This window comes from Taudactylus pleione, unplaced genomic scaffold (assembly GCF_031769625.1).
Source record: "Taudactylus pleione unplaced genomic scaffold, aTauple2 ptg000079l, whole genome shotgun sequence".
Classification (NCBI taxonomy): domain Eukaryota; kingdom Metazoa; phylum Chordata; class Amphibia; order Anura; family Myobatrachidae; genus Taudactylus; species Taudactylus pleione.
The window spans coordinates 2,437,392-2,459,584 of record NW_028284481.1 but is presented as its reverse complement, the minus strand read 5'-3'; the positions used below and the strand labels follow the sequence as shown (position 1 = coordinate 2,459,584).

The window sequence follows — 22,193 nt, the reverse complement described above, 5'->3', positions numbered from 1 at the left end:
GTAATAGTTGTTTCCTTGAGATAATTACCAGCAATTATAGCACATTTACCAACAGTGAATTACATCTGAAGAGCGACTTCTATATGGAAGCCAGAGACAAATATCATATAGACCTTTTAATCTCGGTCACCCCGTGTAGCACTGTAAATGTCAGGACGCATAGTTACCTGAATATTACAGTGTTCTAAATAAGTCATCCAGCAGCCTCCTCTAGCAGCTCTGACTTGTACAGGCTGAAAAGTAAGGTGAGTCATTCCCAATTTCAGCTGGACAGTCCCGTTTTTCGGGCACTGCCCCGCTGTTCCTTCATCCCGCGGACGGTCAGGAGGGTTGGGCACCTCCACCGTCGCGGTGGTGCCGGCTCCATAGAAGAGGAATGGATGCCTACATAACTGCACATATGGCGGCAGATATATAGTCAGCATGTCTGCGTTTTAAATGTTGACACGGTCTGAGGGGGAGATGTACTAAGCCTTGGGTGTAAATTTAACTAAAGTGAGAGTTTTTAGAAGTGGAGATGTTGCCCGTAGCAACCAATTAGATCCTAGCTGTTATATTCTAGAAGGTGCTAGTTAAACGTTAAGTAGAATCTGATTGGTTGCTATGGGCGACATCTCCACTTCTAGAAACTCTCACTTTAGTAAATATGCCCCTTGGAGAGAGAAATAAAGAGGATGGAGATAAAGTACCAACCAATCAGCTCCTGTCACTTTACAAGTTGTATTTTTAAAAAATGACAGTTAGGAGCTGATTGGTTGGTACTTTATCACTCTCCAAGGCTTAGTACATCTCCCCCTAAATGTCCACATGTTCAGAATGTTGACATGTAACACGTCAACATTCTCATTGTGGAAAGGAACATGTCACCATTGTCAAATTGTCAACACAGCAAGTTAGGGTTAGGATGCAATTAGTGGTAGGAGTCGGCTTAAATAGTAGTGTCGACACTCTGTCATAATGTCGACACATTGCACATGTTGATGTTAGGACAACATTGTGAATGCCGATATGTCAATCATTGACAATCTGAACATGTCGACATCCATACCATACCCCAGAGGCACATACATCAGGAGCAAGTATATACAGGTCCATCGTACAATACTCCCTATGAATGGGTGAGAAAGACTGACACACCTCCATCTTGTCCCTCAGGGCCAGTTACTACAGGAAAGGCGGCTGCGCCATGCTGCCAGTGAAGTGGATGCCCCCGGAGGCCTTCATGGAAGGAATCTTCACATCCAAGACCGACACATGGTATGGAAATGAGTAAATAGTACAATGTACCAGTAGTAGTATGTTATCCAGACAAGCGCCACTGATAGACGTCGTTCTGTACAAAGTGGTCGGTAAACTAGTCGCGGATCTGGGTTATATCTTGTTGGTTGCAGGACCGGTGAGTGTGCCCCCCTGCCATAGGCATTGCCCCCATGCGTGCCCCATCCACACTTCCTTTGCACGTCTTAGTTTGTGTAGGACAGGGCAATATCTTCTCCTGGGAGAGCAGTGTTGGGCTGTGACATCACGGTCAGTCATTACCAACATGGCCGTTCACACTCTGGTGCATCATGGGGAGGCGGCCGTGAATATAAAGACACTGCAGCTTGTACAGAGCTGCACGTATTCCCGTTGGCTGACACTTCTGTATCTTGCGTGATTTTGCGCTGCGCATGCTCAGAAAATCGGCTCACGCAAGTCCAGGTGGTGCAGAGTCATGCGCATGTTATTCGCAACTGCAATTGTGAAGGGAGAGGTGGAACAGGGGTGGGAGGGGTATTAATTAGGTAGGCCGCCACGTAAATGAAAACATGCCGTGTCAGGGAGGAGGGAGCCTTTGTGCTGGCGCCATGCAGGCCCACACTCTCTTACTGGCCCATGCACCATATAGACACCGCGCCAGAGACTACTGTGCAGACGCAGGTCTCCGGGAAAATGGCACCAGCCCAGAGTCATTTTCCCAGTGATTGCCACAGCATCAGCAGAAAGGTTAGCATAGTCTGTGGGCACAGGTTGTGCGGTCTGTACCCCTTGCACTCGTTATAGATATGCCCATGAAGGAGCCTATACTGCACACGGAGAGGCGGGCGCAACTCAGATTTATTTTGGCAGTGCGCAGTTCTCTTGCACAATGTACACGTGATATACTTCCAACTCAATTTCAGCCTTGTTATATTTTAGATGTCCCCTAAGCCTGGAGCCCTTGGCAGCTGCATCGGCCCTGCTTCAATGCTGAACTGTTAGGTGTTCTACTCTGTGATTACATGATTCTAGCATATGTACATCGCTCACCTCCTATGTACCTAGTGTCTGCACAGTATATCTGCTGAATATATTTATCTCACTGCTGTATTCAGGTCGTTCGGGGTCCTGCTCTGGGAGATCTTCTCTCTGGGATACATGCCGTACCCCAGTAAGAGCAACCAGGAGGTGCTGGAGTTCGTGACAAGTGGAGGAAGGATGGATCCACCCAAAAACTGCCCCGGGCCTGTGTATGGAAGTATTTTTGTATATTGACAGGGATGGGTTATATTGATGTCATTTGTGGCTGGTTTATTCAGTACAATAGTACAATATAGAGCAGATGATGAGTTATTCATGTACAGTAGGTTATATCAGTGCAATAGTACAATATAGAGCAGATAATGAGTTACTCGTGTAGGTTATATCAGTACAATATAGAGCGGATGATGAGTTACTCGTGTAGGTTATATCAGTACAATAGTACAATATAGAGCAGATGATGAGTTACTCGTGTAGGTTATATCAGTGCAATAGCACAATATAGAGCAGATAATGAGTTACTCGTGTAGGTTATATCAGTACAATATAGAGCGGATGATGAGTTACTCGTGTAGGTTATATCAGTACAATAGTACAATATAGAGCAGATAATGAGTTACTCGTGTAGGTTATATCAGTGCAATAGCACAATATAGAGCAGATAATGAGTTACTCGTGTAGGTTATATCAGTACAATAGCACAATATAGAGCGGATAATGAGTTACTCGTGTAGGTTATATCAGTGCAATAGCACAATATAGAGCAGATAATGAGTTACTCGTGTAGGTTATATCAGTACAATATAGAGCGGATGATGAGTTACTCGTGTAGGTTATATCAGTACAATAGTACAATATAGAGCAGATAATGAGTTACTCGTGTAGGTTATATCAGTACAATATAGAGCGGATGATGAGTTACTCGTGTAGGTTATATCAGTACAATAGTACAATATAGAGCAGATGATGAGTTACTCGTGTAGGTTATATCAGTACAATATAGAGCGGATGATGAGTTACTCGTGTAGGTTATATCAGTGCAATAGTACAATATAGAGCAGATGATGAGTTATTCATGTAGGTTATATCAGTACAATAGCACAATATAGAGCGGATAATGAGTTACTCATGTAGGTTATATCAGTGTAATAGTACAATATAGAGCGGATAATGAGTTACTCGTGTAGGTTACATCAGTACAATAGTACAATATAGAGCGGATGATGAGTTATTCATGTACAGTAGGTTATATCAGTACAATATAGAGCGGATGATGAGTTACTCGTGTAGGTTATATCAGTACAATAGTACAATATAGAGCAGATGATGAGTTACTCGTGTAGGTTATATCAGTACAATATAGAGCGGATGATGAGTTACTCGTGTAGGTTATATCAGTGCAATAGTACAATATAGAGCAGATGATGAGTTATTCATGTAGGTTATATCAGTACAATAGCACAATATAGAGCGGATAATGAGTTACTCATGTAGGTTATATCAGTGTAATAGTACAATATAGAGCGGATGATGAGTTACTCGTGTAGGTTATATCAGTACAATAGTACAATATAGAGCGGATGATGAGTTATTCATGTAGGTTATATCAGTGCAATAGCACAATATAGAGCGGATAATGAGTTACTTGTGTAGGTTATATCAGTACAATATAGAGCGGATAATGAGTTACTCGTATAGGTTATATCAGTACAATATAGAGCGGATAATGAGTTACTCGTGTAGGTTATATCAGTACAATATAGAGCGGATGATGAGTTATTCATGTAGGTTATATCAGTACAATATAGAGCGGATGATGAGTTACTCATGTAGGTTATATCAGTACAATAGCACAATATAGAGCGGATGATGAGTTACTCGTGTAGGTTATATCAGTACAATATAGAGCGGATGATGAGTTATTCATGTAGGTTATATCAGTGCAATAGCACAATATAGAGCGGATAATGAGTTACTCGTGTAGGTTATATCAGTACAATATAGAGCGGATAATGAGTTACTCGTGTAGGTTATATCAGTACAATATAGAGCGGATAATGAGTTACTCGTGTAGGTTATATCAGTGCAATAGCACAATATAGAGCGGATAATGAGTTACTCGTGTAGGTTATATCAGTGCAATAGTACAATATAGAGCGGATAATGAGTTACTCGTGTAGGTTATATCAGTGCAATAGTACAATATAGAGCGGATAATGAGTTACTCGTGTAGGTTATATCAGTGCAATAGTACAATATAGAGCGGATAATGAGTTACTCGTGTAGGTTATATCAGTGCAATAGCACAATATAGAGCGGATAATGAGTTACTCGTGTAGGTTATATCAGTGCAATAGCACAATATAGAGCGGATAATGAGTTACTCGTGTAGGTTATATCAGTGCAATAGCACAATATAGAGCGGATAATGAGTTACTCGTGTAGGTTATATCAGTACAATATAGAGCGGATGATGAGTTACTCGTGTAGGTTATATCAGTGCAACAGTACAATATAGAGCGGATGATGAGTTACTCGTGTAGGTTATATTAGTGCAACAGTACAATATAGAGCGGATAATGACTTACTTGTGTAGGTTATATCAGTGCAACAGTACAATATAGAGCGGATGATGAGTTATTCATGTAGGTTATATCAGTGCAATAGTACAATATAGGCCCTCATTCAGAGCCGCTCGTTAGCGGCAGTACGCTCGTTCCGAGCGATGTTCGCACATCTGCGCATGCGTACGGTTTTTAGTACGCATGCGCGAACCAGTCAGTGCGGACGAAAATCGTTTGTACGCTATATAGCGAGTGCCTGCTATTTTGAGTGACAGAATGAGGCGTATGTGGGTGGTAACAGGGGAAGGTGCTTGAAAACGGGGGAGTGGAATTCGAACGCAGGCGTGCTTAAAGGTCAAAACGGGCGTTTTAAGGGTGTGCATAATTAATCCAGCAGCGTCATTGACCACGTCACTTGGTTTTTTTAAACTCAGAACTGCTCGCAAAATAGCGGTTGAAAAAACCAACCACAAGAATAGCGAGCAGTTCATACGCTGTACGATGTACTCGATTAATCTAATAAATTGCGGACATGACGTATGGTGCGAGCGGCCAGGGGGCGTTTTTATCAAATAAACGAGCGTATGTTTTGCTCGCTCGTTCAGACTTAGAGGTGTGAACAGACTGCAATGTGCGAACGGATCATTTGAATAGCCACCCCTTGTTTTTGAACGAACGACCGCAAATAGCGAACGGCTCTGAATGAGGGCCATAGAGCGGATAATGAGTTACTCATGTAGGTTATATCAGTGCAACAGTACAATATAGAGCGGATAATGAGTTACTCATGTAGGTTATATCAGTGCAACAGTACAATATAGAGCGGATAATGAGTTACTCATATTGGCTTATATCAATGCAATAGTACAATATAGAGCGGATGATGAGTTACTCATGTAGGTTATATCAGTGCAATAGTATAATATAGAGCGGATGATGAGTTACTCGTGTAGGTTATATCAGTACAATAGTACAATATAGAGCGGATGATGAGTTACTCATGTAGGTTATATCAGTACAATATAGAGCGGATGATGGTGTTATTCATGTAGGTTATATCAGTACAATATAGAGCGGATGATGAGTTACTCATGTAGGTTATATCAGTACAATAGCACAATATAGAGCGGATAATGAGTTACTCGTGTAGGTTATATCAGTGCAATAGTACAATATAGAGCGGATGATGAGTTACTCGTGTAGGTTATATCAGTGCAATAGTACAATATAGAGCGGATAATGAGTTACTCGTGTAGGTTATATCAGTGCAACAGTACAATATAGAGCGGATAATGAGTTACTCGTGTAGGTTATATCAGTGCAATAGCACAATATAGAGCGGATAATGAGTTACTCGTGTAGGTTATATCAGTGCAATAGCACAATATAGAGCTGATAATGAGTTACTCGTGTAGGTTATATCAGTGCAACAGTACAATATAGAGCGGATGATGAGTTACTCGTGTAGGTTATATCAGTGCAATAGTACAATATAGAGCGGATAATGAGTTACTCGTGTAGGTTATATCAGTGCAATAGTACAATATAGAGCGGATAATGAGTTACTCGTGTAGGTTATATCAGTGCAATAGCACAATATAGAGTGGATAATGAGTTACTCGTGTAGGTTATATCAGTGCAATAGCACAATATAGAGCGGATAATGAGTTACTCGTGTAGGTTATATCAGTGCAATAGTACAATATAGAGCGGATAATGAGTTACTCGTGTAGGTTATATTAGTGCAACAGTACAATATAGAGCGGATAATGAGTTACTCATATTGGCTTATATCAGTGCAATAGTACAATATAGAGCGGATAATGAGTTACTCATATTGGCTTATATCAGTGCAATAGTACAATATAGAGCGGATAATGAGTTACTCGTGTAGGTTATATCAGTGCAATAGTACAATATAGAGCGGATAATGAGTTACTCGTGTAGGTTATATCAGTGCAATAGCACAATATAGAGCGGATAATGAGTTACTCGTGTAGGTTATATCAGTGCAATAGCACAATATAGAGCGGATAATGAGTTACTCGTGTAGGTTATATCAGTGCAATAGTACAATATAGAGTGGATAATGAGTTACTCATGTTGGCTTATATCAGTGCAATAGTACAATATAGAGTGGATAATGAGTTACTCATGTTGGATTATATCAGTGCAGTGTCACAGAAATGCTCTAATACAAGCCCTGTGTCCTTTTACCACCGAAACCTAAAACATTCACAACAGTCGCAGTGGTGAAAACACAGTATATGTAGGTGAGCGCTTGCTTGGCTCAGGCTAGGCTTGAAACCGCTGTACTGAACCCTCACAAACATCGGCTGCAGGTGGTCACTTGCACATTACATTCACAACTGACCTTTTCTACTGTAGAGTATCGTCAAATCCCAATATTTGCATTCCATGATTGTAAATCTTCCAATATTATCCAGATTACACACTGATGCACTACTGTTGGTCAGTGTCCCTGATTTTATACTACAAATATACCCAAAGACAAGCGTTTCTGCCATGATAGTATAGTACAGTGCATCAGTTGCTATTGTAGTGTATTGCTGTGGCTACCAGTGTTCCGTACATTACAGTAGTCCATGCGTACATGCTGTACAGTACATATACTTACAGTGTTGTATACTTTGCAAGTGTTTTTTTTTTATCACGTTAATTGTGCAGATAAAATTTTTCGTGTGTAGACATTTTGTCCATCATAATGCAATGTAGTCAACTGCAATTGTCATGTTGTTTTCCCCTTATTTTTTTGGGTGGTGATTACATTTTCCCCTCATTTTATACTATTTAAGAGCAAATTTTCCTCTTGGAAAAGGTAACACCTCCTGTGTGAGCTGCAGCACCCATTCCCTTACTACAAAAGGGGCGGCTGTCGATGTTGATCGAAGGAACATCGATGTTGTCGATGTTCCTGAAGGAACGCCTGCCATTTGTAGGCGGCCCTACTGACATCACCAGTGATGTCAGTAGGCTTCCTGCTCTGTTAGCGCAGGAAGCTGCCTGGGCTTGCAGTAGACGAGACCCTACCGCAAGGGTCTCCTCGCAAGCCCCGATGGTCTCGACCATCTTGACCATCAACTAGTCACTCGCTAAAGCTGTGGGTGGTAACTCACAGCTTAGCGAGCGGCCAGGAGGCCGCCTTTCAAAAGAAAAGCGGCCGCCCTCATTCAGAGCGAGCGCTCGCATTTTGCGAGTGGCTCTGAATGAGGTCCTGTATCTCCTAATTGCTTACAGCAGAGCTATTCAACCTGACGCCCTCCAGCGGATACAGAACTACAAGTCCAAGCATGCACAGTTAACCAGAAAGATACAAGTGGCCTATGCCTAACCTAGATTTAAGATTTTGTTTCCCTCTTTTAGATACCCCAAACTTCTGAGAGCCGTCATCTGTCTGCTGTCTTATAACGACATCATTCCAGGGGGCAGTTTTATACTAAGAGACTGTGATATTTGTGGGAGGGCTGGGATGTGTGTATTGTGCTGGTAACAGAGGTTTATGTGGAGAAACTGTACGGAGCCATTAGTATAGTATACAGCCAGTATGGTGTTTAGTCTTCCGGTTACCAGGGTGATGATGTCTTTCGTTGCAGGTACCGTATCATGACGCAGTGTTGGCAGCACCAGCCCGAGGAGCGGCCACATTTTTCTATGATACTGGAGAGGATCGACTACTGCACCCAGGTACTGTAACCAAAGCGCACACATTGCGCCATAATGATGTCACTGCGCACCCTGCAACCTAAGCCGTCAGCATTTCCCTTGCACGCTGTGTACATATCCTATATAAGGGGCAGTGGTCCAGTCTAGATGAAGCTTTCCCTTGCACGCTGTGTACATATCCTATATAAGGGGCAGTGGTACAGTCCAGGTGAGGCTTTCCCTTGCACGCTGTGTACATATGCTATATAAGGGGCAGTGGTACAGTCTAGATGAAGCTTTCCCTTGCACGCTGTGTACATATCCTATATAAGGGGCAGTGGTCCAGTCCAGGTGAGGCTTTCCCTTGCACGCTGTGTACACCACCTATATTAAGAGAAGTGGTACAATCCAGGTGAGACTTTCCTTGTATGCTGTGTATATCCCTTATATAAAGGTAAGTGGTACAGTCCAGGTTATGCTTCCCATATCTAAAAGGTCAGTAGAATAGTCCAGGTGAGACTTTGCCTTGCACACTGTGTACATCCCCTATATAAAGGACATTACTACAGTCCGGGTGAGACTTTGCCTTGCACGCTATGTACACCCCCTATATAAAGAGCAGTGGTACAGTCCGGGTGATCTTTCCCTCACACACTGTGTACATCCCTTATAGAAAAGGCAGTGGTACAGTCCGGGTGAGACTTTGCCTTGCACGCTATGTACACCCCTATATAAAGGGCAGTGGTACAGTCCAGGTGATCTTTCCCTTACACACTGTGTACATCCCCTATATAAAGGGCAGTGGTACAGTCCAGGTGATCTTTCTCTCATACACTATGTACATCCCCTATAAAAAGGGCAGTGGTACAGTCTGAGTGATCTTTCCCTTACACCACTGTGTACATCCCCTATAAAAAGGGAAGTAGTACAGTCCGAGTGATCTTTCCCTTACACACTGTGTACATCCCCTATATAAGGGCAGTGGTACAGTCCAGGTGATCTTTCCCTTACACACTGTGTACATCCCCTATATAAGGGCAGTGGTACAGTCCAGGTGAGACTTTACCTTGCATGCTCTGTACACCCCCTATATAAGGGCAGTGGTACAGTCCAGGTGATCTTTCCCTTACACACTGTGTACATCCCCTATATAAAGGGCAGTGGTACAGTCCAGGTGAGACTTTACCTTGCATGCTCTGTACACCCCCTATAAAAAGGGCAGTGGTACAGTCCGAGTGATCTTTCCCTTACACACTGTGTACATCCCCTATATAAGGGCAGTGGTACAGTCCAGGTGAGACTTTACCTTGCATGCTCTGTACACCCCCTATATAAAGGGCAGTACTACAGTCCGGGTGATCTTTTCCTTGCACACTGGCATCTGGACATTTCCATGCTCAATAAAATACTTGTATTTCCCACTCTTTTCATCATACTGACTGAGTTACCAGATTTGAGGATAAAGGTATCTGGTGCTACAGAGAGCAGAGAGTTCCTGACCCGTATACATCAGTGACTGACTGTGATCGGTGCCCGTGCAGATCTTATCGCTGTATCGTGTCGCATTATTGGCGTTTGTTTTAGAAACTCTACAGGATTCCAGCCCCTGGCGCCCAGCCAATAGACCGGTGTCATGAAAGAGACAATTATAAATCAATTAATGCCGGCTTTTCATTAACTCCTGGCTGCATAATCTGCTGTTTAATTAACCACTGTGCTGCGGGGCTGACAATGCAAAGAGATTAAAAGTCTAGAACAGGAAATCAGAACATGAGATAAGAGAGAAGCGTAAACCAGTAAGAGGCTGACACAGCAGTCTGCCCGCGCAATAAAAGTCACGGATATACGCTGGCGCTGTAAGTAATGGGCTTGTTCCCTTGTACTCAGGATATAGCTCAAGCTGAAGCAATTGTCTGCTTTTATGTATACAGTGCACCATTGTTATAACACTGAACGGGATAATTACATATTTCCCAGTTTACAAATAAATCTACTAAGTTTCCAACAGCAAAACGAGTAAACTTTCCGCCCGCGGCCAGTAATCACATCTCCGCCCGGCAGCCACAGGCCTGAGACACAGAAGATGGAAAGCTACTTGTAACAAAAAAACAAACAAAACGATCATTGAACAGTTTTGTTTTCTGACCAGGAGTAAAAATAAAATAAAACAAATGTAAAGAAAAAAAAAAAAAAAGTATTTAATTGCTAGTGCGCTATTTACTTCCCTCAGTAATATTCATTTATATGTGCCTGAGGTACAGTTATACTATTCTATTATAGACGCTAAAGGCTAGCTCTATTTTTCGGAAGTGCTGACTAATTTCCGATTCTATTATAAGCATTCAGCATTATCTCGTCACCCGGACCGCAGAGACCTGGTTCGAAAACATCTAATTTTGCTGAAGATATTAGCGGAATCTTCCCTGTATGTCAGGATGGGTTCTCGTCTGCGCACTGCAAGGTCCTGGGGAGTGGGGAGGCGGAGGGATCTAAATTGATCACTCATAGCAAGCCGGATCCCCTTCCAATAGGAAAGAGAGGGGCTCAGCGAGCCCTGAAGATGGCGTTAGTACCCACAGTCAAGCGCACAAAACCTTCCAGTTTTTGAAGCTCGATTTAATAGTCGTACCTTTATGGGGGACATGTAGCCCGGGGACTGTGCTGTATGCAAGAGATGAGTCAGATCTCCTGCATTTCCAAATTGATTAATGGGTCGTATTCTTTATTTTGCTAAAAACATTCAGAAATCAAGGTACCCACATGTATAATGGGGCAAAAGAAAATAATGAATTGAGCCCCGTACTGTGCGACTCTACGAAAGCAAAATAAGCAGCTTCTTCTGTCCCGTCAACAATGGGACGGATGGGACTATAGCTCCAGGCCTCCACATAAAACTAGGCCCAGCATGATATACTAAAATATACACAAATCTAACGCGCTTACCTGATGCTGCAGGTGTATGGGTTTGTTAGGCCCACTAAATGCAATGGTAAAAGACAATAGATGTAACACCTGCACTAAAAAGTAGATTTACACATATAATTATAAATAACACTGATGGACAATATAATAATAAATATTTAATACATAAATAAATAACACTGAACAAATATAGGGGTATTCAAAAATAGTATGGGCTAATTGCATTTAAAAAATCATAAGAATTGTCCACTTGGATCCGCTCCTAGTGTAAAAGTCATGTAAACCTTTGGAAGTGGGACTGGCTCTCGTTCTCAAAGTTAAAATAGCAGCAGAACTTTACCAATGATGGAAATGTAGTCCTGGGGGGATCTTCTGGCATCCAGCACAATGCATACCTCCCAACTTTTCCATCCCGGAGGCGCGCGCGTCTGAAAATGGGGCGGGGCTGAGCTAGAATCGGTGTACCTTCCTGAAAACGGGGGAGCCTCGCGGCAACCCCCGTTTGTGTCATTATAGGGGGGGGGAGTGCCCAGCACTCTCCGAGATGCTGGGCAGCCCCCAGGCTCTCACTACACAGGTGAACGTATGCCGTGTACATGCGTTCACCTTCTGCACACCCACTGCTCTGCTATGCTATGTATTAAAGTGTCTAGGAACACTATGTAGAGTACTACGATTGATTACATTTCTACGATGTTCCATAAAGCGGGTCTGGAGAGATCTGCGCCGCACATAAAAGAGACCGCAATCACATGATGTAAGTAAATAATATATTTTCAGTCGCAATTCATGAATTAATTTAATTTATATCTCTCCCCTGAGAATGGTATATCAATCTCTGTAGTACGTCTAGCTGTGTGTAGACACATGGTGCACCTCGTTTTGCTGCATCTAAAAAAAACCCGGTAGGTTTGGGGGGTAACCAGTTTAGATGGATTTGATCTTCCTTTTTTGTCTTTTTGAACACTTAGATGACTTGGGGCTAGAATAGATCTAAGTGATCTATTCTTACGAAATGTAACCTGCGGTTTGGAAGGTAAAACACTGTAAAGAATTTTATCTCGTTTTAGTATTCGATAATTATAGTGTATTATTTCCCTAATTTCTCGAAATCCATTATTATATTTACATATAAAGGCTAAATCTCTCTCTTCCCTCTGATCAAGTTCTTTATCCCCTACTGTTTTTTTTATTCCTAGGATGTAATAATCTATTTCTATCCATGTATAGGACCTCCTCATAAGCCTTCTCCAATAAATTTTCAGGATAACCTCGTCGTAAAAAAGTGGTAATCATATCTCTAGCTTGGTTGGAATAAGTCTCGACCAAGGAACAATTGCGACGAAGGCGCATGAATTGTCCCTTGGGGATGTTATGTTACCACGGTGCATAATGTGCACTATGAAAGTGTAAATAAGCATTTGTATTGACGGGCTTCATAAAATTTGATGTAATAATCTTGTCATCTTGAATCTCAAGAGACAGATCCAAGAAATCAACTCTATCTCGAGCATATGTATGGGTAAAGTGTAAGTTATACGAATTGGTGTTAAGGGAAGTGACAAAGGAAAGAGAAGAAGAAATGTCCCCATCCCAAATAAAAAATAGATCGTCAATATAACGGCCATAGAAAACCAGGCTCTGCGCCCATGTCGCCATCCCAAACATGGGTGTCTTCAAAGTCTCCCATGTATAGGTTGGCATGATGATGACCAGACTCCCAGCTGGCCACACAGACTGCCAGATATCACAAGTACGGTATTACAATTTGTATTTCTCTTTTCTTCTTCAGGGTCCATAGGGCTCCACAGGGAGACCTTGGCGTGTAGGTAGTTGTTGAGGACCGGGCACCACACAGTTAAAGCTTTCAGCTTCCAGGATGCACTGGTCCAACCCCCTTATACTCCGCCCCCGAGCCACCTCAGTTTCGTCGGTGCCTAGCCGGAGTTGGGTCACCATTATGCAGTGGGCTGCTTTGGCAGCCCAAACAGCTTCCTTTTTATTTATTATTTTTCAATACTTTTATCTACTAAGCGAGCAGCAGCAGACTGTCCGCAGAAGTCTGCACTGCCGCTCCATCACCCCTCGGGGCACCGCAACGCCAGCTTCGGCTGGGGATTTCAGCGGCCATTCTGGGGTCCTCGCTAGCCGGCCCCATGGATGGATCCAGACTGCAACCCGGACACAAGGGGACAGGTAAGGCGGGTCATCACTCGCGCTGACCCACGGATTGGCAGTCGTATCTCCAGTCTCGGGGGACAGACCGGAGGCGCTGAGAGTGGACACAGGCTTTGTCCACTGTGATCCACTAGACCACCAGGGTACATATGGAGCGGGAATCCAGTGTCCTGGTGGTTAAAAATTTGCATTGGGAGGTCAGCTTTCCACATTAAAGCGTCCCCTCAGCTCAGGGCGCCATTCCTCTAAGGTTTCACTTCCCTGAACTGCTCTCCTCCGACCACGCCCCCTCAGAGGTCTCTGGCGGCCATTTTCTCCAGGCTCAGCCACAGCTCTCTCTGAGAAACACTGGGTCCAGTCTCCCTACATACCTCTCCCTGGAGTCAGGTTATGTAGCGCTATAAGGCTACCAGATGTTGAGTCACTGACCACAGAATCTGTGTAGTTGATTGTAGTGCCATTCTGCAGTTATATTGTATTTCTGCATTGTATGTGACTTATGCTAGCGCTGCCGGTCTGTTTATTTCTCCATACTGTCAGTATATATCTTTCCCTTTTTTCTTACTTTGCCCTAACATACAGGTGTATTTAGGGTTTTTCCTGTGCCTCACATCTCTACAACAAATGTATTTGTGAGGGTTGTCACATACAGTTGGGTACTGCACTGTGCCATATTTGTGCTTTGCGCTCATGCAGCTTGCCCAAGCATAAGACAGGATCAGTATATTGCATTCCTACTTGTATTCTACATACCTAGTGGTTGCAGAATACCCAGTGCCATATTGTGTGCTATAGTACTCTACAGCTATGTCTAGCAAAGGCAAGAGTAGCAAGCATCTGCACCCATACTGCTGTCATGCAAATTATGTGCTGCAGGCTTAAGTAAGGAGGATTTGGTACAAGATGGGTTATGTGCTAAGTATTATACTCCACCAGGCCCTGCATAAGAGCCCCTCTGGGCTTCCTTTTCCCAGATGCTGGATACTATTGCGGGCTGTCTAGCGGTAGCAGCTCTAATTCCCTCTATGGGGTTGCCACAACCAACCGTAATTCCCCCTCTGGGGTTGCCACAACAGGTTCAGGCTATACAGGTACCTCCTGTGTCCCCTCCATGGGGAGACGTACTATCTAGGAGTCTGGTGGCTACCTCTACAGCCTTTCAAACTATGTTGCAAGGTGAGAAGCCCCTACACAGTAAAACTTCTAAGCATCCTGTGTTATCCTCACAGTCCATGCAGCTCTCACATTCTGAAGTGTCATTTGAGGCGGCAGAAGATGCTGATCTCTCTAACCCTGACTCCGCTCCGGGGGAGGAAGAGAGTCAGTCTAAAATTAATATTCCTGCTTTGGTGCGAGCTATTGGATCCATCTTACTCATAGAAGATGACGAGCCAGCCCATAAATCAAAGCATCCACTGTTTAAATGACAGAAAGTGGCTTCAGCTAGTTGATCTGATAGAGGGAATTCTGCTAAACACACGGTAGCAACCTGGCAGACGCCTGGAAAGTGGTTTCAACCCCAATAACGTCTGACCCTGTTATCCATTTCCTGTAGCCCATTGTTCAAAATGGGAGACTCCCCCTGCGGTGGATTCACATGTTACGCGTTTAATTAAGAGCACTACGTTACCTATCCCTACAGTATCCTCTTTGAAGGACCCTACGGATAGAAAGGTTGAATCTTGCCTTAAATCGATACTCTCTGTCAGGGCTGTTGCCCATCCGCCCATGGCTATTGCATGGGTGGCTAAAGCTATAGAGAGCTGGACTGACGCACTTGAAGTCTCTTTCCCTCAGATGCTTCTAGGGATCAGATGTCTTTCATTGCACACTTACAAGATGCAGCTTCCTATATTGGAGAAGCGACATTGGATGCCAGTCTCCTAACCTCCAGAATCTCGGCTGCGGCAGTGTCTGCCCGCCGTACCCTGTGGCTAATTGAAGGCAGATGCGGATTCCAAGAAGGGCCTACAAGTAATACCCTACAACGGGGAGATCTTGTTTGGCCCAGACCTTGACAAGATTGTAACCACATTGGCGGCATCAAAAACTGCATTTTTGCCTTCAGTGACTACTACTACAAAGCCTCGGACTACATCTTTTAGGTCCTAAAGGTCAGTCCTTTCCTAGGCAGTCGGCTTCCACTAGGGCCACCAAGCCCAGGACCAAGCAGGCCTGGACCACCAGACAAGCCCTCAGCCCGATGGGATGGGCCTATGGATATCATGGCAGCCCACCTGCGTGGTCATGGTGTCCGACTGCTACCATATCTGGAAGACTTCTGCTCTTAGCAGGATCCCCAGAGGTGCTTCAATGCCATCTGCAACTAACCATTGCTCTCTTTCACAAGCAAGTATGGTTAATCAATTGGTCCTCCCTGAATCCTTCACAAAGAATGATTCATCTGGGAGCCCTGCTAGATTCTCAGGATCAGAGAATTTTTCTGACATCAGACAAGATCTCCACACTTCAACTACAAGTGCGCAGATTCCTCCACAGTTGCCGAGTGTCAGTCCACTCAGCAATGCAGTTTATGGGACCCATGGTATCAAGGAGGCACTCGAAGTTGGGCAGCAATGACAGAAGTGTCACGGCCATCTCTGCGGTGTTCATTCCAGGTGTTCTCAATTGGGAAGCAAACTTCCTCAGCCATCACGACGTGCATACCGGGGAATGGTCTCTTCACCCAGAGGTTTTTTAACTCCTAGTGAGCAGATGGGGCCTTCCAGAGGTGGACCTCATGGTCTCCCGACACAATCACAAACTGCCAGTGTACGGGTACAGAACAAGGGATGCCAAGGCAACTTTCGTCAACACAATGTCAGTGAAGTGGACCTTCCAGTTTGCGCACCTATTCCCTCCAGTCTCTTCTTCTTCAAGGTCTTCGGAAGTTCAAACAAGACGGAGGCACTGTCCTGCTGGTGGCTCCAGCTTGGCCCAGACGTTATTAGTACTCAGATCTACGGAGTCTCTCCACTGACACTCCGTTCCTGCTGCCTCAACGTCCAGACCTGTTGTCTCAGGGTCCTTGTCTTTACCCAGACTTGGGTCATCTGCCTTTGATGGCGTGGCTCTTGAGACATCCCTCCTAAGGTCCAAAGGATTCTCTAGCTCTGTGGTCAAAACTATGATTAGAGTGCGTAAAACAGCCTCTGCTCGGAATGTGGCATACATATTTCCAATTGGGTCATTCCAGAAGCTACGAACCTCAAGTGTTTAGGATTTCCAGAGAGTCCTGGCCTTCCTTCAAGCTTGATTGTACCTGGGATTTCACCTTGCCTCAGTGAAAGTGCATGTCTCTGCTCTATCCATTTGGTTGCAGCGTAGTCTTGCTCCACTACCGGATGTCCACACCTTCCTCCAGGGTGTCCTCCGTATACAGCCTCCTTTGTCCCTCCAGTGGCTCCATGGGATTTGTCAGTAGTTCTTCTTGCTCTCCGTTTAAGCCCCTGGAATCTGTGGACCTCAAATGGCTCACAGCAAAGACTCTTTCTCTTTTGGCTCTGGCGTCTGCCAGAAGGGTGTCATATTTAGGGGCGCTCTCTTGTCACTCCCCATTTCTGATATTCCATAAGGACAGGGCTGTGCTTCGGACTCGCCCTGAGTTCCTTCCAAATGTTGTTACTAGTTTCCACATTACTGAGGTCATTGTAGTCCCAGCCTTTCAATCACCAGACCTATCAGCAGGTGAGGCCTCCTTGGATTTGGTCCATACCCTCAGTATCTACGTGGACCGTACCAGTTCTCTTTGGAAACAGACTCCATATTTGTGCTCTATGGATTTCACAAGAAGGGATGGCCAGCCAACAAACAGACATTGGCTAGATGGCTTCGCATGACTATCTCACAGGTTTATGCGTAGGCAGGCCTTCTTGTACTGGCTACTGTTCCTGCTCATTCTACTCACTCCGTGGGTCCTTCGTGGGCAGCTAACCGTGGTGCCTCAGCTGAACAGCTTTGTAAGGTGGCCACGTGATTCTCTGTCCATACCTTTCTGAGGTTCTATGCCTTCGATACATTTGCCTCTCAGGATGCTTAATTTGGGCGCCGGATTCTCTTCTCAGTGCAGGAGTGTCCCCTCCCTTGAATGACTGCTTTGGGACATCTCTAAGGTCTCCCTGTGCAGCCCTATGGCCCTGAAGAAGAAAATTAGTTATGGTAAAACTGCCCTGTTTCTTTGAAGTCCGTAGGGTCCACAGGGCACCCGCCCTGACGCACCTGGCTTCACATGGGCTATGTTTCTGGTCACTGGTTTCCCGTCTCCTTCTACGTGAGAGTGTGATTCTAGTGTGTACCAGTCTTCCTTCTCTCTTCTCCTCGGGCTTTGGCTTGTCACGAACTGAGGTGCCTTTGGTACGGGGGCGGGGTTGGACCAGTGCATTCCGGGAGCTGAAAGCTTTAACTGTGTGGTGCCCGGACCTCAACCATCACTTACACCCCAAGGTCTGATTGTGTAGGGGGTGTACACGCCCATGTGGCACTAGCCACACCTACACATCACTGGTCACATCCATACAGCACCAGTTACACCCACATAGCACTGGTCACACCTCCACTTCTCACACCGATAGACTTGATTGTTCTCAGTAGGGATGGCCATCGGTGGGTTAACAATCGGTGGTTGACAATGACAGTATGAAAGCATCGTCTGACAACCATCGATGGTTTCATCCACAGATGATCATCCCTGCTTTTATAATTGCAGTACAGTGGACCAATCAGGTAGTGAGGGAGACCTGCTAATTCCAGGTATTTCTGAAGCTCTCCACAAGTGGTCCTTGGCTCTTGGACAACCCTTCTGATAATTATTTTCACTCCTGTGTCAGAAATTTTGCGAGGAGCACCTGGTCATGGCCGGTTTATGGTGAAATTATGTTCTTTCCACTTCCAGATTATGGCTCCAACAGTGCTCACTGAAACATTCAGAAGTTTAGAAATCCTTCTGTAACTAATTCCATCGGTATGTTTTGCAACAAAAAGGTTGCAAAGGTCTTGAGAGAGCTCTTTGCTTTTACCCATCATGAGATGTTTCTTGTGTGACACCTTGGTAATGAGACACCTTTTTATAGGCCATCAGTTGGGACTGAACCAGCTTATATTAATTTGCACTGAAAAGGGACAGGATTGCTTTCTAATTACTGATAGATTTCAGCTGGTGTCTTGGCTTTGAATGCCTTTTTGCACCTCCCTTTTTTCACGTGTTCAATACTTTTTCCCTGTGTCATTTCACATTATTACACATAATGTATGGACATCTATGGTTTGATTTCTTTGCATGTGTGGGTTGCATGGTTTCTTGCTGACATTTGGTAAAAATATCATTACAATAGCCCCATTACAAATATATTTACTGAGAAAAATGTTGATGTATTCAATACTTATTTTACCCGCTGTATATTATATGTAACATTAACAGTTTGTGTGGTCTGTCTGCATTGCTCCTAAATGAATAAATTGCTTTGCACAGGCAGCATCAGATGTGCATTTAGATTAAAGCAAAGTACAAACCACGCTTATTACATGTTTCCAGCACATACTAGTCATCCACACAGCGCACACGTGAACCCTTGCGTACATCATAAGACAGACCTGTCCCTTCAAGAAACAATAGGGATACTGCGCTCAACCCTTGCAAGGTTAATGTGTGTTAATACTGTCTGTTCAAATAGAATGTTAATGTGGAAGGAGAAGAGGAAGACCCACATACATGAATATATAGTCAATTTTACTAAAAAGTAATGAAAAAAAATGTACACAGCGAATAAAACAATACAATAGATGCATCCAATAAATTAAGCTTATAACAAATTTATATACATCAGTGAAACGTGTCCATTTTCACTGATACTTCTGTGGGTCAGCAGTATATCGCATTCAGTTTAAGTTGGAGTAAGTGCATATGTTAAAGTTGATGTGAATGGGAGGGTGTGGGTGAGTAACGGCATCCTGTTACTTGCCCTGATTAACCGATCCGTTAGTGCTAGAAATGGGATGCCTCGTTGCCTGGGGTGTCTTCAGGGTGGGAATGGAGGGCCACGGGCAAGGCAGGGGTTCCTGGCAAGGGTGAATCTGTTGGTGTCTCCGGATATTGCTGAGTTTTGTAATCTCGTTAATGTCCCCTCATTCTCATGATTAATTTAAGACGTAATTAAAACTAAAGCAGACTTTTCTGCGTGTTCCGTTGTACCAAAAGTGGGTGCTGACTGGTTTTTACGGGGCAATTCCAAAAAACAGGATAATGATTCTTCTGCTTTACTTATAAACAACAGAGTTGTGCGTTAAAAAAAATAAACCTTTACAAGCCCTAAAGAACAGAGGTTGATAAGACAAAAATGTGCAGTAGTCAGTGTGATATAATGGTGTATAACTTCTTTTAAAATTATTTCTTAGGGGATTATTTTTCGTATTTTAGCGTTGGCAATATAGAACGGCTGGCGATTCAAATATTGTGAAATATGTCTAACTAAAAGTGGTGTGTTACTTGCAGGACCCAGATGTCATCAACACCTCCCTGCCCATAGAATACGTCCCACTAATGGAGGAGGAAGAAAAGGTTCCTACACGTCCAGAAGATCCGGACGTAATTCCACCAATCCTAGTTACGCCTGAAAAGACAGGGAAGGGAGACAGACAGAGGGTTCAGTCCCCCCCTCCAGTGCCGCCTGCCAGAAAAGTCCCCAATAAAGTCCACGTAGAACCACAAGGCCACATGGAGCCCAGACCAGCTGCAGATAAAGGACATGACAACACGGTGTTCGTGCAAGCCAACCCACCTACGGAGCTACACAGCGCTAGGGGATCCAGGAACAAACCTACCAACCTCTGGAACCCTACTTATGGTTCTTGGTTTACGGGAAAAACAGTAGAGAAAAATATTGCTTCTCCCGATAACCCAGTTTCCGAGAGAGAGAACACACTTAATGAGGCAAGTTGCCCGGCTGCCCCCAGGAATACCACCGGTAGGCTTCCGGGTTCTTCTGTCCTACTAGAACCTTCAACACTGACTTCAAACATTCCAGAAGTGCCTCTGTTTAGGCTGCGCAACTTTCCTTGCGGCACAGTTAATTACGGTTACCAGCAGCAGGGCCTTCCTGTAGAAACGCCAGTCCCACCATGTCCCACCAAACACAAAGACCTTATCCCAAGAAGCAAGAGTAATCCAAGCCAGGAGAATGTCTAACTGCTCTACCCATCACCTAGTCACTGGAGAACTTGCATTATTGCCACACTTACAGAAGATGTGCCAATAGATACATTTTTTAATATGTGCCAAACCCTTCATTCTCATTCCAAAACTATAATCGTCCATGATCAGGCGACAGTTGGCCAACAAAGATCTTGGCCAGTCTCGTGAGTTCATTTTGCCGATGTCAATTGAGTGATTGATACCATGTAGCTAAGCAATAGGATTAGATTCACACTGTAGTTCATGTAGCACGTTCAATGAAATTGTCTGGGATAGCACGACCACGGCACAAGGGTCACCACCTCATCTTCCATCTCTTGGTACCATGACGGTGCTACATGAGAAAGCTTACTGTATGCTCAGCTAGACCTGTGTGCCGCAACGCCATCATTTACACAACAGCATTTCCGCTGGTTACTTTTGGTTTTATAGAAGTACACAATGATCAAGCTACATCCCACTTTGTCCACCTCATTTACATAAGGATATGGGTACTGAGGTTTGGTAGGGAACGCAAAGGGTGAGAAATCGTCTCATCGGGGTCTGCTTTCATACAAACCAGTACAGAGGTTCATAGAAACCATTTAGTTCCTGTTAATATTACCAGTTAGACTAGTGTTTCACTCTAGCACCCTGCACCTGTCACATCCCATGCAGTTCCTCTTTCCTGCCTGGGGCATCGCTCTCTGCTCTGGTGCTTCTAGCACACACTGGTCTGTATCTCAGCAGTTTGTTGCATCAGCTGAGTGTGCTAGAAGCACCAGAGCAGAGAGCGACACCCCCAGGCAGGAAAGAGAAACTGCACGGGCTGTGACCAGGTGCAGGGTGCTAGAATGAACACTATATGACGATCAAAGCAAACGTCTGATTGGCCGCCGCGTCTCCACCTGTCTTCTTTAAAAGGTGTGATGCATACCCACTGCTGTCTCGTACTGACTAGTATTCAATCCAATCACAACACTAAGCTGGAGTTGTGGGAGGGGCTTCAGCTGACAGGAACGGGGTGGGGGGGGGAGGGCTATAATACGGTTTCCACGCTATGCTTGGCTTCCTGGCAATGCTGGCTGGGCAGAGGTTAGCATAGACCCATCTTTGTGCTGACCAGTTGTGGTCTTCCGGCGTCTGCATGACCCAATTCACACATGCACACGGTACTAGAGGCCTGGTCTCGGCCTTCTAGTGCAGATTATCCAACTATTTAAAAATAAAGAAAAAAATGTAAATAATTTAAACTTGAAAAAAAAATGCTTCATTTAATTAAGTAAAGCTTTTTTTTTTACACCTGTATCTCAGCAATGCTATAGCCATCCTGGAATGGTGAAAGCACAGGAAGAACGCAGCCGAGGGTACAGGCACCGCCATTGCCCTTCACAAAGTTTATAGAACCTCTGCCTTTGATT

At 44.3% G+C, this 22,193-nt stretch overlaps 1 protein-coding gene across 1 annotated transcript in view; it reads left to right on the top strand.

Moving 5' to 3' along the window:
* Positions 1-21,459, top strand: part of ALK (ALK receptor tyrosine kinase) — a 1,123,220-nt gene extending 1,101,761 nt beyond the window's left edge. Inside the window, exons 26-29 of the mRNA XM_088467953.1 lie at positions 1,156-1,257; positions 2,355-2,489; positions 8,459-8,549; positions 20,095-21,459. Coding sequence (XP_088324079.1) covers positions 1,156-1,257; positions 2,355-2,489; positions 8,459-8,549; positions 20,095-20,787 — 1,021 coding nt within the window. The 3' untranslated portion in view covers positions 20,788-21,459. The remainder of the gene's footprint in view (positions 1-1,155; positions 1,258-2,354; positions 2,490-8,458; positions 8,550-20,094) is intronic.
* The last annotated feature ends 734 nt before the right edge of the window (positions 21,460-22,193 follow it).